The 14,259-nt window shown below is 37.7% G+C and overlaps 1 protein-coding gene across 5 annotated transcripts in view; it reads left to right on the plus strand.

The window, feature by feature from the left end:
- Positions 1–14,259, plus strand: part of Mical (Molecule interacting with CasL) — a 44,766-nt gene that overhangs the window by 9,389 nt on the left and 21,118 nt on the right. For 3 of the 5 annotated variants that reach the window (XM_073074819.1, XM_073074821.1, XM_073074820.1), the window contains exons 3-14: positions 1,534–1,710; positions 2,358–2,525; positions 3,999–4,083; positions 4,740–4,927; positions 5,510–5,680; positions 6,165–6,362; positions 7,933–8,137; positions 8,992–9,168; positions 9,546–9,719; positions 10,750–10,886; positions 11,903–11,972; positions 12,143–13,422. In XM_073074819.1, coding sequence (XP_072930920.1) covers positions 1,534–1,710; positions 2,358–2,525; positions 3,999–4,083; positions 4,740–4,927; positions 5,510–5,680; positions 6,165–6,362; positions 7,933–8,137; positions 8,992–9,168; positions 9,546–9,719; positions 10,750–10,886; positions 11,903–11,972; positions 12,143–13,422 — 3,030 coding nt within the window. The remainder of the gene's footprint in view (positions 1–1,533; positions 1,711–2,357; positions 2,526–3,998; positions 4,084–4,739; positions 4,928–5,509; positions 5,681–6,164; positions 6,363–7,932; positions 8,138–8,991; positions 9,169–9,545; positions 9,720–10,749; positions 10,887–11,902; positions 11,973–12,142; positions 13,423–14,259) is intronic. The other 2 variants (XM_073074822.1, XM_073074823.1) reach the window with 1 other exon arrangement.

The raw sequence follows: 14,259 nt of genomic DNA on the forward strand, positions 1-14,259 counted from the left end.
TACTGTTTTGAGGATTCTGACGTAACCTGCACAATATCAATTCAATTATCAATTGTCAATTTATCAATGCATTTAATAGTGGATGTCGCGACGCAATGCGACCTATTAAGTAAAACTTAAAACTAAATGCTATAAATTGTGCTGTTTTGCGACTGCAGTAGTTCATATCTAATACAACAAAGTACAAGTAACTTTCATTAGTTATTACTAAAAAAAAATATTATAAATCAGGGAGAAGGAACTAAATAAATATATACAGTGATGTACATTTGTATAGATGGAATATTATTTTATTTTCAAAGCTATATGCCGATATTAGACAACGGTCTTGTATCCCTATTAATGTGACTCCTTGATTTTTTTTATTACTCGTATAATACAGGAGTACCAAAACGAGTATGCAATCCAACTGACAGTGATAGGTATCTACTGCCTCCAATGGATATCTGTAATCAACCCCAGATAAGATTAGAGCCATACCTGGGGTCGGCCACAGATGTGTTGCTACCCTAGAGGAATAAGTTGGAATACCTCGGACAAGCATATCTCCCTTACTGTAACCTTCAAACCGGAACACAGCAATACTGAACACTTATTAGCAAAGATGTAGCCGTAGTACCTCCGGAGTCAAACCACAAAGTATTAATGCTAGATTATATTGTTTCGGAAATGTAATCTTAGAAGGCGAGATGGTCCTGTGTCGCGTTTCTGCGCGGGCTGGTTTATGCGACTGTATTTATTTTGCACTGTGTCGCTTCATGTCGCAATACATCGCGTTGATTTATCGCTCACCTAGGACGATGCCTTAGGGATGAGATGAAAGTGCTTGGCAATGCTATTTTGCGATTGGTGACTCATTGAACATTACCAATTATCGTGTGAATATTTTATGTGTATTGCGAAGTTTAGAAATGAAATTTTCATCACTTTATGGACTATAATGGGTCATAATTATTTTAGTGTAATGTAAACTCAAATATCTTGATTAAATTTTAAGACGATTTCATCCAGATTTAGTTATCAGGTAAAACATAGTGAGTTGTATGGTAATGATTTCAAAAACTGTTAACTTGAAGGTGTTTACACGACTACACATTCATACGTTGTAAGAAAAGAGAAATAACCGAAGAGGTGTTACGAAAAATTAAGGAACAAGTATTAAATTACTAAACTATAATATAAACAAAACTTTATCCACATGCCATAAAAACATCAATATAATAATGTTATTCGTGTGGCACTAATTTGAAGTCAAAATTGTTATATGAACTACAAGTACATAATTGTTATAAATATTGTAAACAAACTGTTCCTGTAAGCGATAAATTCATCTAAGCTCTCGTGTGTAAATAAAATTCAGTTTAATTTCTAGCAAAGAAACTTTTGGCTTCGGCTAAAATTTCGGTCCATTATGACTAAAGCCGAAGGTGTTTTTTTGGCTGAAGGTGCTTAAAGTAGAGCTTTGGTTGGACACAAAAAATGTACTACATTTTTATTTATATCCGTATAAACGCACATTTTTTTTGTTTCCAGGCGAAATTGGCGAGCTCATGGAAGGCTCAGGCACTGTTCAAGAAGTTCGACGCGCGAGCGAACCACAAGGTGTACGGCAAGGGGCGCGCGTGTGCGCAGAACAAGGTGCTCATCATAGGGGCGGGGCCGTGCGGCATGCGCGCTGCCATCGAGTGCCAGCTCTTAGGTGCTAAAGTGGTAAGCAAATGTACTTTATTCTTTTCTTCTTTTTTATAATACAGAAGTCGCTAACGAGCATCCACTACAGGTAAATATCTACTGCCATCCAACTGCTACTGCTACTGTATATCTGTAGTCCACCCCATATACTCGTAAGATTAGTCTTAACTAAGATGGAACGTCTCGTATTATCGTCGTTACCACACTCTTAAAATAAAGCACACTAACGCTTAACGATAGCTAATGTTATTACACGGAAAAGATGTTGCGTTTGTTGTAAAGTCAACCTACAAAGAGTTCCACCTCTTTCTAAATACAGAAATAGCAAACGAGCATTTGGACCACCTGCAGGGATGCACCGTTGATGGGGATCTGTAATCAATCCCGTGTAATGTTTCAGTTCTGCTGGAGGTGTCGATATCCGCAGCAGTCCAACTCCGAATTTTTCTATAACCTTCTTAAAATACTAAGAATAATAATTAATACCCGTAGCTGCATAAAACGCAGATAAAAGAGTTTCAGTAATATATTGCTCTAATATGTTTTATAACATGTATCCGATGATTAACATGCCTATCAGCTGTATGATATTTCAAATAGTATTAAGTGTATATCAGTATATGTGGTAATTGCATTTAGAAGCATATTTTATGTTTCTCTGACAGGTGGTGGTCGAGAAACGTGATCGAATGTCTCGTAACAATGTACTACACCTGTGGCCTTTCGTCATCCAAGATTTAAGAGCGCTCGGTGCAAAGAAGTTCTTTGGGAAATTTTGTGCCGGCTCCATCGACCATATCAGTATAAGGCAGTTGCAGTGCATCCTTCTGAAGGTAAATTTCTTTTAAGTCAAAATTAATAAGAATGATATCCGGCTCCAAGGACCATAAAGATGTCACCTTTTGATAGTTATGATTATATACTTTATTGTGTTCTATGAATGTTTGAATGATAGAATGAGTACACTCGCGAAATTGTCTGGTTTTGTACGACTCACTTAGTACACTGAATGCTTTTGCGATTGGCGTAAATGCGTGGTCAGCTATGTGTGGTCAAAGACCATGCATAATTAATGAAAAATTTTCCCAACTTTTTCTGTAAAATAGACAAATTTAGCTAACAGTAAAAAAGTGAAAGCGACGTCAATAATAATATTTTTTAAAGAAATCTTTCAACTCCAAATTCCTAAAATGAGTAAATTAATTAACGAGCCGTGGTGTTATGCTTCTTGCCGACATGCTCATTAAACATTGTTATCCCAACACGCAAGAGGTTAAAAAATTAACAATCGTAATTCTCCTCATTTGAATAACTTATGCATGCCTATTAATTTTATATTTTATAGCATCATTATATTACGGATAATTAGATTATGTTGTAGATATTGAGTTTTACGTGTAATAAATAGTAACTATTAGTATTAATGTGCACGAAGTCGCAGTTATTTCAAGACGGAAATAATAACATAGGAACAGACCGTTTGTTCGAAACTACCACGTATACATTGTTTTACGTTGAAGTGTTAAATTATTCAGTGATGTTAGGAACTAGGACAAATACTGTATTGATTTTAGCTATAACTGACGTCTTGTACTACATGAATAGTGTAAATACAAAATAGATGTTGTTTACTAAAATTTAAATAAAGCATGATACGAACAGCCGAAACCGAACAGAAACACGGGCCGTACCAGGCAAAATAATATTCTATACATTGCGTATATTCTAAACTGCCAGTCCGCTCTGAAGTTGTTACGAGCAGATTCATTTCTATATTCAGAGCGGACATGCAGTTTTACGCGGACTATATCAATGTACGTATTTATATTTTCGGTGACAAGTTCAATACATTATGTACTAGCTGTGAACGCGGTTTCACCCGTGTTAAATAAAAGCAACGTAAAAAGGAATCCAAATTATTAGTAAATTATGATTAACTATTTTAACTATAATGGCTACCACGTAAGAGATAGAGCTCCAAACAACCAGACAAATCCTTTTTTGTAACTCTAGCGATGTAGGCAGCGTGCGCCCAGACGGCTCTCAGAAGGCGAAGAATTTCTGCGACTAATTTCATACTTATCGATAGCCAAACCACGCAATATCTTTGCAAACTTTAGTCTATATGTTATTCTGATGTACAAAGTGTATTGATTGATTGGAAAGTTTCATTCAAATCCGTTTTGCAGTTTTTTTCCAAGAAGCCACAAACATCCATCCATCCATCCTCACAAACTTTCGCCTTTATAATATTAGTAGGTTTTAGAAGTGGAGTCTTAATGTTGTAATTTCTATTGCTTTTACAGGTAGCGCTTCTCCTTGGCGTTGAATTTCACGAAGGTGTCAGTTTCGAGGAGCTGTTAGAGCCAACAGTAACCGTAAATTCCGAAAGTAAGTAAAACATTTCCATGCACATATACTTATTTTATTTATCTTAAAAAAAACGACGTATACCAATTTTAAATCATATCAGACCAAAAATCTATCTTTTTAATATTTAGTTTGGCAACTTTATCAATATTTATGTTTGCAAAAATCACTGTCATCTTTATCTCAAAATATTTTATGAGCATACCGAAAAATATTTTTTCTACAAAGCTTTCAATATTTACAATGCCAACTTCATGCAAGTCGAACTCGCACACGGAGTGTTCCGTACTACCAACATTTTATTTTTTTTTATTTTTAGTATTTGTTATTATAGAAGCTTCTGAAATAAATACATTGTGCACATTTGAACTGTCTACCTAATACGGTTCAATAGATAAAGCGAAAAACGTCGAGAAATAGTGGTTTCTTGTATGGCGAACCCTTATTTATTTTCAACTTTTTTATGTGTAGTATTTGTCGTTATATTGTCCACCTTTATACAGTCTCCGTAAAAATTTCAAGTGTCCATTTATTACGGTTCAGGAGATAGGGCCCTGTGAAAGATGGACAGACGGACGGATAGCGGAGTCTTAGTAATAGGATTCCGTTTTTATCCTTTCGGTATGGAACCCTAAAAAGTATAACTTCATAAATAGTAATGAGACGTGTGTGTTTAGCGTTGGGGTGGCGCGCGCGCGTGACGCCGCCGGAGCACCCGGTGGCGCAGTACGAGTTCGACGCGCTGGTGGGCGCGGACGGCAAGCGGAACACGCTGCACGGCTTCAAGCGCAAGGAGTTCCGCGGGAAGCTCGCCATGGCCATCACCGCCAACTTCATCAACAGACACACCGAACAGGAGGCGTCGGTGAGTACAACCCGCCCCAAACTTCTTGTCCGCTCTGAAGTTGTTGCACGCAGGTGTAGTAACACAACTACAAGTATATTCTCCATGGCAACAGTAAGGGCACACTAACGCAGCTATGTATAACCCGTGGGTGGGCGAGAGCGGGCAGCGGACGGGTGCCGGGGGAGTCCCGCGCTGTCTTCGTCCCGCTCATACCTACAATTTGCTGTTGCGACGCGACTCATTTCTATATTCAGAGCGGACTAGAAGTTTGGCGCGGACTCTACCAGCGGAAACAGTCGCCTACGTTATCTTTGTGAACATTCGATTTATTTGTTTTATAGCAGTTTATTGATCAGGGGTTGTCAAGTGGGGCATGTAGGTTTCACTTTGTTTTAAGCAGAAATCCAGAAAAACATACAAAAATTGATACTTCTATTATTATATTCTCTGTTTATTCAAAGAAAATAATTGAAAATGTTTAGCTTCATGCAATCTTTTAATAGAAGTACAAACTAAATTAGTCAATATGTAAAATATGCAAATATTTAATGCCTTATCATTTATTACATGTACATAATGCAAGTTCTTTTTGTACTTCAGGTACCAGAGATAAGCGGAGTGGCGTTTATATTTAATCAAAAGTTCTTCAAAGAACTATACGAAGTAACTGGAATCGATCTCGAAAATATTGTTTATTACAAAGATGACACACACTACTTTGTAATGACAGCGAAAAAACATAGCCTTTTGGACAAAGGAGTGTTGTTAAATGTAAGTTACCTTTGTGTATTTATAAGAACTACTAATATGATTAATACAACTGCATCGCGGAACAAAGATTTAGTTTTCTTTAATATAAGATCACATAAATTTTATAAAAATATCACAATTCTTGTTACGTTATATTGTGATTGACGTGTCTAAAGCCTAAAAATCATGTTTTATTAATACACTCATTATTATATGAGATATTTTAGTCCTTATTTTGTGACCCCTCTCTTCTTTTTCGTACACTACAATAGTTACTGCACATTTTTCTTCTCTAAAAGTGTTCCACTGTCGGTGCATCTAGGACTACAGCATTTCTTTGTGTTTGTAGACCCCACTCTATATCATCATGTAAGATAAGTGAAACATAGATCAAAATTATGTTTTTCTACAATATCAATATTGTTCCCATTTGTATCAAGCTATGGCACAATGAGTGCACCAGCTTCTTATCCCATTATACAATTCGCACTCTGTTCTCCGGCAGGACTACGCGGAGGTGTCCCGGCTGCTGAGCGTGGAGAACGTGGACCGCGCGGCGCTGATGCGGTACGCGCAGGAGGCGGCGCGCTTCTCCACCGACGGCCGCCTGCCGCTGCGCGACTTCGCGCTCAACCACTACGGCGAGCCCGATGTCGCGCTCTTCGACTTCACCTCTATGTACGCCGCAGAGAACGCTAGCATGGTACGCCCCTTTTTGGAATTTATTGTAGATAAAGTGTTGTGTTTATACTTGTTATAGTCCGCGCCAAACTGTTAGTCTGCTCTGAACATAGAAACGAGTCGCGTCAAATAGCAAATTGTAGATATTAGCGGGACGAAAACAGCGCGGGAGCCCTCCAGGCACCAGTCCGCTGCCCGCTCTCGCCCACGGGTATATAGCTGATTTAGTGTGCCCTTACGTTGCAACGGAATATATTATGATTGTAGTTGCGCGCAACAACTTCACAGCGGACTAGCAGTTTGGCGCGGACTATACCTTGTAACGAAACGTAGTTCAACGCAGCGCACAAAATATTATCTGTGTGATTTCGTTACAACCTGTGAACAATAGCGCTTCACCTATGCAACTGTTTCTTTAGTCCGAAATGTGTTTTGGTGAGTGTTGATAAGCAAACCGCTTTTGACACCTGCCAGCATCATCGCTATCAATTCCAAATAGAAAAAAAATATATTATGTGCATAAAAAACTTTTTTTTTTGGAAATAAAAGTCATATAACAACATTATAGGAAGAGTTTTCAAAATCCGTCCTCATACCCATTACTTGTTTATGATTTTGCATTTCAACAGAACATAAGTTATAGATGTCTATCAGCTTTGTATAATCGTTAGCCTTAAAGATACAGTTTGACTCATACTCAAATGATGTATAGTACCAACTCCATATAGATTTTATGGCTTCATGATTCAATCACAGATGCGTTATAATAATGAAGGGCTTTGTTTGTGTGCATTGTATACTAATTTATATTGTTATTTAAATACGTCAGCAACATACATAATTTGTATGATCCACTTCATATGCATATAATATTTAAAGACAAACAATTGACACATTTGACACACACAAATATTGCTTTGTTTCTGACAGTCAATGTTTTTTTCCTGCCATTTAAAAATCATGATGATATATATTATTAATTTGATCTACTTCCATCTGTGAAGATCAATGCTCTTTCTTTAAATCTTAATCAAGTACATGATATGATGTGTACTTATTTTCGAGGAAATTCATTGTAAAAAATGCGTCTATTTTTAAATTAAGATGGCACTGGTACGGTGAGAAACGTGCTATAATTATATTCTGATGGTTACTCTGTCAGTTGGTAGAAGATATTAATTGTAAGAAAGGAAAAAATGTTCGCTTTTGAATTTTTAAATAAGGTGTCATTTTGTATTAAATTAAGATGCCACTAATATATTTATACTCGCGCTAGGTATTCGAACGACATGGGCTGCCAACTAGTGGAAAAATCATAATAAAGAAAGGAAAAGAATGCACCCTGTTTTGAATTTTCAGATAAGGTGTCTTTGTATTAAATTAAGATGCTTATGTTATGTTTATACTCGCGCCAGGTATATGAACGCCACGGGCGACAGTTGCTATACCAATTGGTGGAAGAAATTCATAATAAGAAAGAATAAAAATGCCCTTTTTTGAATTTTTGATCTGACTTTTGAATTTTTATTAAGGTGTAATTTTGTATTAAATTTTGTAGTTAATTAAAATGCTTATGTTATATTTATTGCTAGGTATACGAACGTCACGGTCGGCGGTTGCTCTGTCAGCTGGTGGGCGACAGCCTGCTGGAGCCGTTCTGGCCGACGGGCTCGGGCTGCGCGCGCGGCTTCCTCTCCGCGCTCGACGCCGCGTGGGTGGTGCGCGCCTGGGGACACAGCCCCGCGCCGCACCCGCTGGAGGTCATCGCGGAACGGGAGTCCATATATCGGCTGTTGGGTAAATGTTTATTATTTGTGTTTAATTTCGTAGGGGGTGCACAAATAATCAAAATAAAAAAAATGTTAATTTTAGTTTTTCTACTGTAATATCTCTTATTTACCAAATTGCCTGCGAAAGATCGATATTTGACAAATTCTGTGTACTATAAAATGTAAATTTTTGATTTGTGACACTCATAAATTGATTGATTATTAATAATGGACATGTATGATTCACTTTAGATATTCAAAATTCTTTAATAAACGGTATGTTTTTTAACACTAATAGCTATAAATTACACTAATAGCTATTAAAAGTGTAAGAATTATACAGCAATAAATTTGCCCATATTTTACAAAGATGCACAAAAGGGATGCAATATGTAAAAAGTATATTAAAAAAATTAAACACACCTGTTAACAAGCTGACATTAAGACGGGATAACGATTACAAAATCAGTGTTCTTATAAAGTTTTAATCATATATAAATATAGATAACTATATTTATATATGTTTAAAACTTTATACTTTATATTTTATATTATATGATATACTTTATATTATATGATTAAACATTTATTACCGCCTTGTAATTGAAGGCATAAACGGCTTACTGACCATTCTGTCAGCCATTTAATGGCTGTCATGGCGCAATTACGCAGAACAATACCGACATGCGTAGTTAAGACACAAAATCGAAGAAAAAGTGCGGAGACATATCGTACATGATCTAAAAACTACATTTTTTTTAATATTTTTCAAACACGAAAATAGACGACAGTGACAGTTTCAATTGTCAAAACTTGTTACATTTTCTTGTAACGAGTGAGTAATCTACTAATCTTACTAATCTATGGTTATAATGTGTATAGCTCAAACAACGCCCGAGAACTTGCACCGTGATTTCGGCGCGTACACCCTGGACCCCGGCACGCGGTACCCCAACCTGAACCGCACGGCGGTCTCGCCGCACCGCGTCACCTCCTTCTACGACTCCGATGAGCCGCTGCCACTCGACGCTCCTACCACGGCTAAGAAACGACGTAGAGGTAATGTTGTTGGTTTATTTTTGAGAATGGGTATGCTTAGAGAACATCTGTAATCAATCCCAGATAAGAATAGATTTCTACCTGAGATCGCCACAGATGCGCTTCTACCCCTCAGGACTAAACTGAAATGCCTTAACACTGCTGTTATTATGCAGAAATATGTGTATTTTTTATTTTACTCTTGCTACAACAATGTATTTTAAAAAGAGTGACGGAGAAATATCGTTTCATTCGTAAATGCTGTAAAAACGACATTTTATTAATATTATTCAAACACGAAAATGAATGACTGGGACAATTTCAATTGTAGAAACTGTTTACATTATCTTCTTAGAAGTGAGTAATGTTTACCAATGTATGTCCGGTTATGTGTGCAGAGCCGGAGGTGTCTGAGGAGGCGCTGGTGGCGTGGGCGGGCGGCGCGGAGGGCGGCGTGCGCGCGGCGGCGGACGCGCCCGCGCTGGCCGCGCTGCTGCGCCGCTACCGCCCCGACCTGCTGCCGCCGGCCGCGCCGCCGCGCGCCGTCTACCACGTGCTGCAACATGAGTTCGGTCAGTGTACTACTATGTTGCTACTTCTTAAACGTTTACGGTTCCACGCCTAAGTGGTACAAAACGGAACCCTATTACATAGGGGTGTGCGAATATCGTTCAAATCGAATCGAATATTAATATTTGAGTCGAAATTCGACGAATAATTCGAAAAAAAATGATTAATTCAAACATATTTGAATAATTTGAAAAGAAATATCTCATAATAATAACAATTCTTGAAATACCATGTTATTACAATTTTCCGAATGATTCGATTCAAATCCCGAATCAAATATTAATATTCGATGTGAATATTAATATTCAATTTAGTTTGATTAAGTTCAAATTATTCGCACACCCCTACTATTACTAAGCATCCGGCTATCTGTCCGTTCCATCACAAGTCTCTTATTTCTCGAACTGTAATAGATACACTTGATTTTTATAGAATATGCAATACTGTAGCCGTTATAACTACAGATGCACTTTGGGTGCAAGTTCAAGCAAAGTGCAAGCAAGTGATACAAGTTGGGTGCTATTATAATAAATATTAAAAAATTAAAATATTTATCTATTTATTCATTCGCAACTTATATCTAACTTTGCATATTAATCTACTGTGTTACTGTGTACCTTAAGAAATAATCAAGCAAACATAATTAATTACCCCTATACACAAAAAGCAGTGATAGCCTAGTAGTTAAGAAACTCGACCTAGATCGAGGGGTCCGAGGTTCAAATCCCAGGCACACGCACCTATGATTTTTCAAAATGTGCGTATTACAAATTAATTATCACTTGCTTAAAAACGGTGAAGGAAAGCGTCGTGAGGAAACCTGCATACCTGAGAGATTTATAAATAAACTAAAAGGTATCTGAAGTCTACCAATACGCACTTGGCCAGCGCGGTGGACCTATGGCTTAACCCTTCTCATTCTGAGAGGATACCCGTGTCAAAAGCGGGACAATAATGGGTTGATGATAATACACATACGGTACACATATGAATATCACTGGCTAATGACATAAATATGTTAATGTTAAACAGGCATAGCTCCGTTCTCAACAAGCGGGTCGTTGCGCGACGTGCCCGACGCGAAGCTGCGCTCGTACTTGGCGCGCGTGTACAGCGCGTTCAAGGGAGAGGTGCCGCATGTACACCACCAGAGCGACATGTTTGACCAGGTATCACGTCCTACGTTATAGTCAAACTTTTAGTCCGTTCTGAAGTTGTTGCACGCAGGGGTAGTCTGTGATCCAGTGCAGTGGAACACAACCACAAGCATATACTCTGTAGCAACGTAAGGGTATACTAATTGAGTTATGTACCCGCTGGCACGAGCGAGCAGCGGACGGGTTCTGCTAATATCTACAATTTGCTACTGCGACACGACTCGCTTTAATATTCTGAGCAGACTAGAAGTTTGGCGCGGACTCTACATTATTTAATATTGCATGTAGGAGACTCCTTTTATTAGCCATCTGGTAAAATTGAAACAACGTTTGTCAGATTGTGGACATTTTCGTAGATAAATAAAGGAAAATTAAAGCTTCTTATTAATTAAACCTAACCTTAATTAGCCTAGTGGTTAAGAAACTCTGCCTCTCGATCGAGGGATCCGAGGTTCAAATCCCAGGCACGTACCTCCGATTTTTCAAAGTTATGTGCGTATTAGAAATTAATCATCACTTGCCAAACGATGAAGGAAAACATCGTGAGGAAACCTGCATATCTGAGAGATTTTATAAAAAAAATATCAAAGGCATGTGAAGTCTAGCAATACGCGCTTGGCCAGTGCGGTGGGCTATGGCCTAATACTTCTCATTACAGTAATGGGTTGTTGTTGATGATGATGATGATGATAAATTAAACATCTATATTGTTATCTGCTTTACGGTCATAAAAATAAAAATGATCCTATTGGAACTTGTAAGGTGGTAGAGTTGTGAGTGCACTTACTTTTTGCTTAATAACAACAGCGCTAAGAACTGCTGTGTTCTACTTTAAAACGTGTGTCATGGAACATACGCTGCTCTGACGCCACTTTAGTCCTCCCACGTAGAGACGCATCAAGTAGAACTCCGACTCTATGGGGGAATGATTATGGTTTGGATGTTCATGGATAGCATACTCAACTTGGAAAATTAGCAAATGCATGGTTTTATAAATACAATATATACTTTGTAACAAATATTTACAGATCAAACAAAACCAGCAAAAGGAGAAACATTTGCGAAATATGCCAGAGCATTCAGTTTCTGCTTACTCAAGTAAGTAATTTACTAGTATCAGTGTTGTTTGTTTCAATTTAATGTTGTTATTAACATATTTATAGACTATATTTATTATTTAATTCGAAAGTTATAATAGCTTTAGTCCTTTTCGTCAGTAATACTGGTATAAATTACTTAGTTTCATTATTTTAAATTTTCTTTCTTAGATGCCGCAGATACGGACAAGTCTCACTCGAGCTTCAAAAAGAAAAGGAGATCTGTGCGCACTCCACAAGTAAGTAATGACCCAGCTGAGTATATTAGAAAAAAAATTGGAAAACTAGATCTTAATGATATTACACAATTAGCAAGGCTCATCGAAGGTCATGATGCTATTTCAAATGATGAGAAACATAACGACAAGCAGAAAGAGTTGCAGGAACAAATATTAGCTCTGATAGATCCTGAAGATGCACCTGATCCTAAAATGGTAAGGAACTCTTTAGCTCAACTACTGCAAGGTACCACAAAGTCAAAAGCCAAGCCCAAGGAAACAAAGCAACGGACAAACTTGGCACATTTCTTCCAGGATGTTAAGACTAATGAAAAACCTGTTAAACCACCGCGTCGCCTGAAAGGTCTGGACCCTGAGACCATTAAAGTACCAGATTTTTCTGATATTTTTCAAGATGATTCAGCCGATACTGATGCCACATTAATTGGGGGTATCGAGCCAACTGAAAAAGAAAACACTCGGTCATCCACAGAATTATTGAAAAGAACAGAGTTCAAACGGTCTCCATCCATTGAAGGTCCCATACCTCAGACGAGAAGATTGTCAGAAGTTATAGCCAACCATAGACTAAGACATTCGCATAGTCCTGAGTTGCCGTCGCATCGTTCCAATTCTATAGGATCGGCAGAAATGACCCACAACACCAGACGAATTGCACAAATTTTCGAGGGACAGAAGAGAAGACATACGCCTAGTCCAGAAAGTCGGTCAACCCGATCAGGATCAATAGGAACACCAGAAATGGCACTACGCCGACAGCGAATGGCGGAAATAATTGAAGGCAAACGTCGTGACACACCTAGTCCTGATAGATCCAAACGGTTGGAATCGATCGGTAATCCTGAGATGGCCCTGCGGAAACAAAGGGTAGTGGACCTCATCCAGGGGAACAAGCCACAACAGAGTCCGGAGCCTTCGACGCAGAGGAGAAACTCGGGAGAAATGGCTTTCAGGATGCAAAGGGTGTCAGATATGATACAAAAGAAAAGCGTTGAGGCGAAACGGCCCAAGAGTGGCGGTAGGAGGAAAGCGGCTCGGGAAATAATGCGGCAACGGTTCGAGAAGAGCCTGCAGATGTTGGCGACTGAGCCTCGCATGGATTTTTCGACCACCACCGACTTGGAGAACGACTATGGTCTGCAGCAGTACAGGGCGAGCGCGCCACAGTTTGACGAGCGAGTGAAGAAACTGGAAAAGAAGTTGCAACACTATGTGAGATGCGTGTGGCGTTGTGTGTTGCATGGTGAGACTAACGCTCTCAATACTTTCCGGACAGGGTTTCATTGTTGCCAACCTTGCATTTTTTACGTTATATACATCTGCCACTCTTATTTATATTGAATAGTTTAAAATCAATATATAGTTCTATTAAAACTAAAGGTGTACATACTATAAATATAATCGCAAACATTACAAAAAAATAAGTAAAAGAGATTTTTCTTAAGCATGTTTAAATACTCAAAGGAATATACCTTTAATAGGAATATTATAAACTAATCGAAGCCGTCAAGCGTATTATTACGAATACCATATTGTTCACTATTAATAAGTGAATGTAGATACATAATAAGATTATTAAATGATATATTAAAAATCTCTTTAAATTGATAAATAATAATTAAACAATTACAAATGTTCATATCAAAAAAATAACTTAATAGAAGATTTCCATATAATAATGGATATTTTAAATATGCTCTTTTAATATATAAATTTTGTAAAAACTGGGCAACATTTTCCTGAGGCCTGCGTACTAAATTCTAAATAATTTAGTAAAAAGCATTTAGTTTACTGATCTGCATCTATCGGCCTATAATGTGTTTGTGTGTGCATGATTTAACTCACCTGTTTGGACGGAATTCTGTATCTTAATATTCTATACGTTTCCGTAGTGCCAAAAAACACTTAATGGAGAAAAAGAATTCGGCCATACCTATACCATTTATATAAGTACACTATACTAATATTGTCACCATTTGATTTATTAAATATTAATACTTTGCTCAACTGTATAGAAAATTAGAAACATCATTATAATAATTTACTGTC

The sequence above is a fragment of the Epargyreus clarus genome, unplaced genomic scaffold (assembly GCF_041222505.1).
Source record: "Epargyreus clarus isolate Ecla_fem2 unplaced genomic scaffold, WU_Ecla_fem_2.2 ptg000007l, whole genome shotgun sequence".
In the NCBI taxonomy this organism is placed as follows: Eukaryota; Metazoa; Arthropoda; class Insecta; order Lepidoptera; family Hesperiidae; genus Epargyreus; species Epargyreus clarus.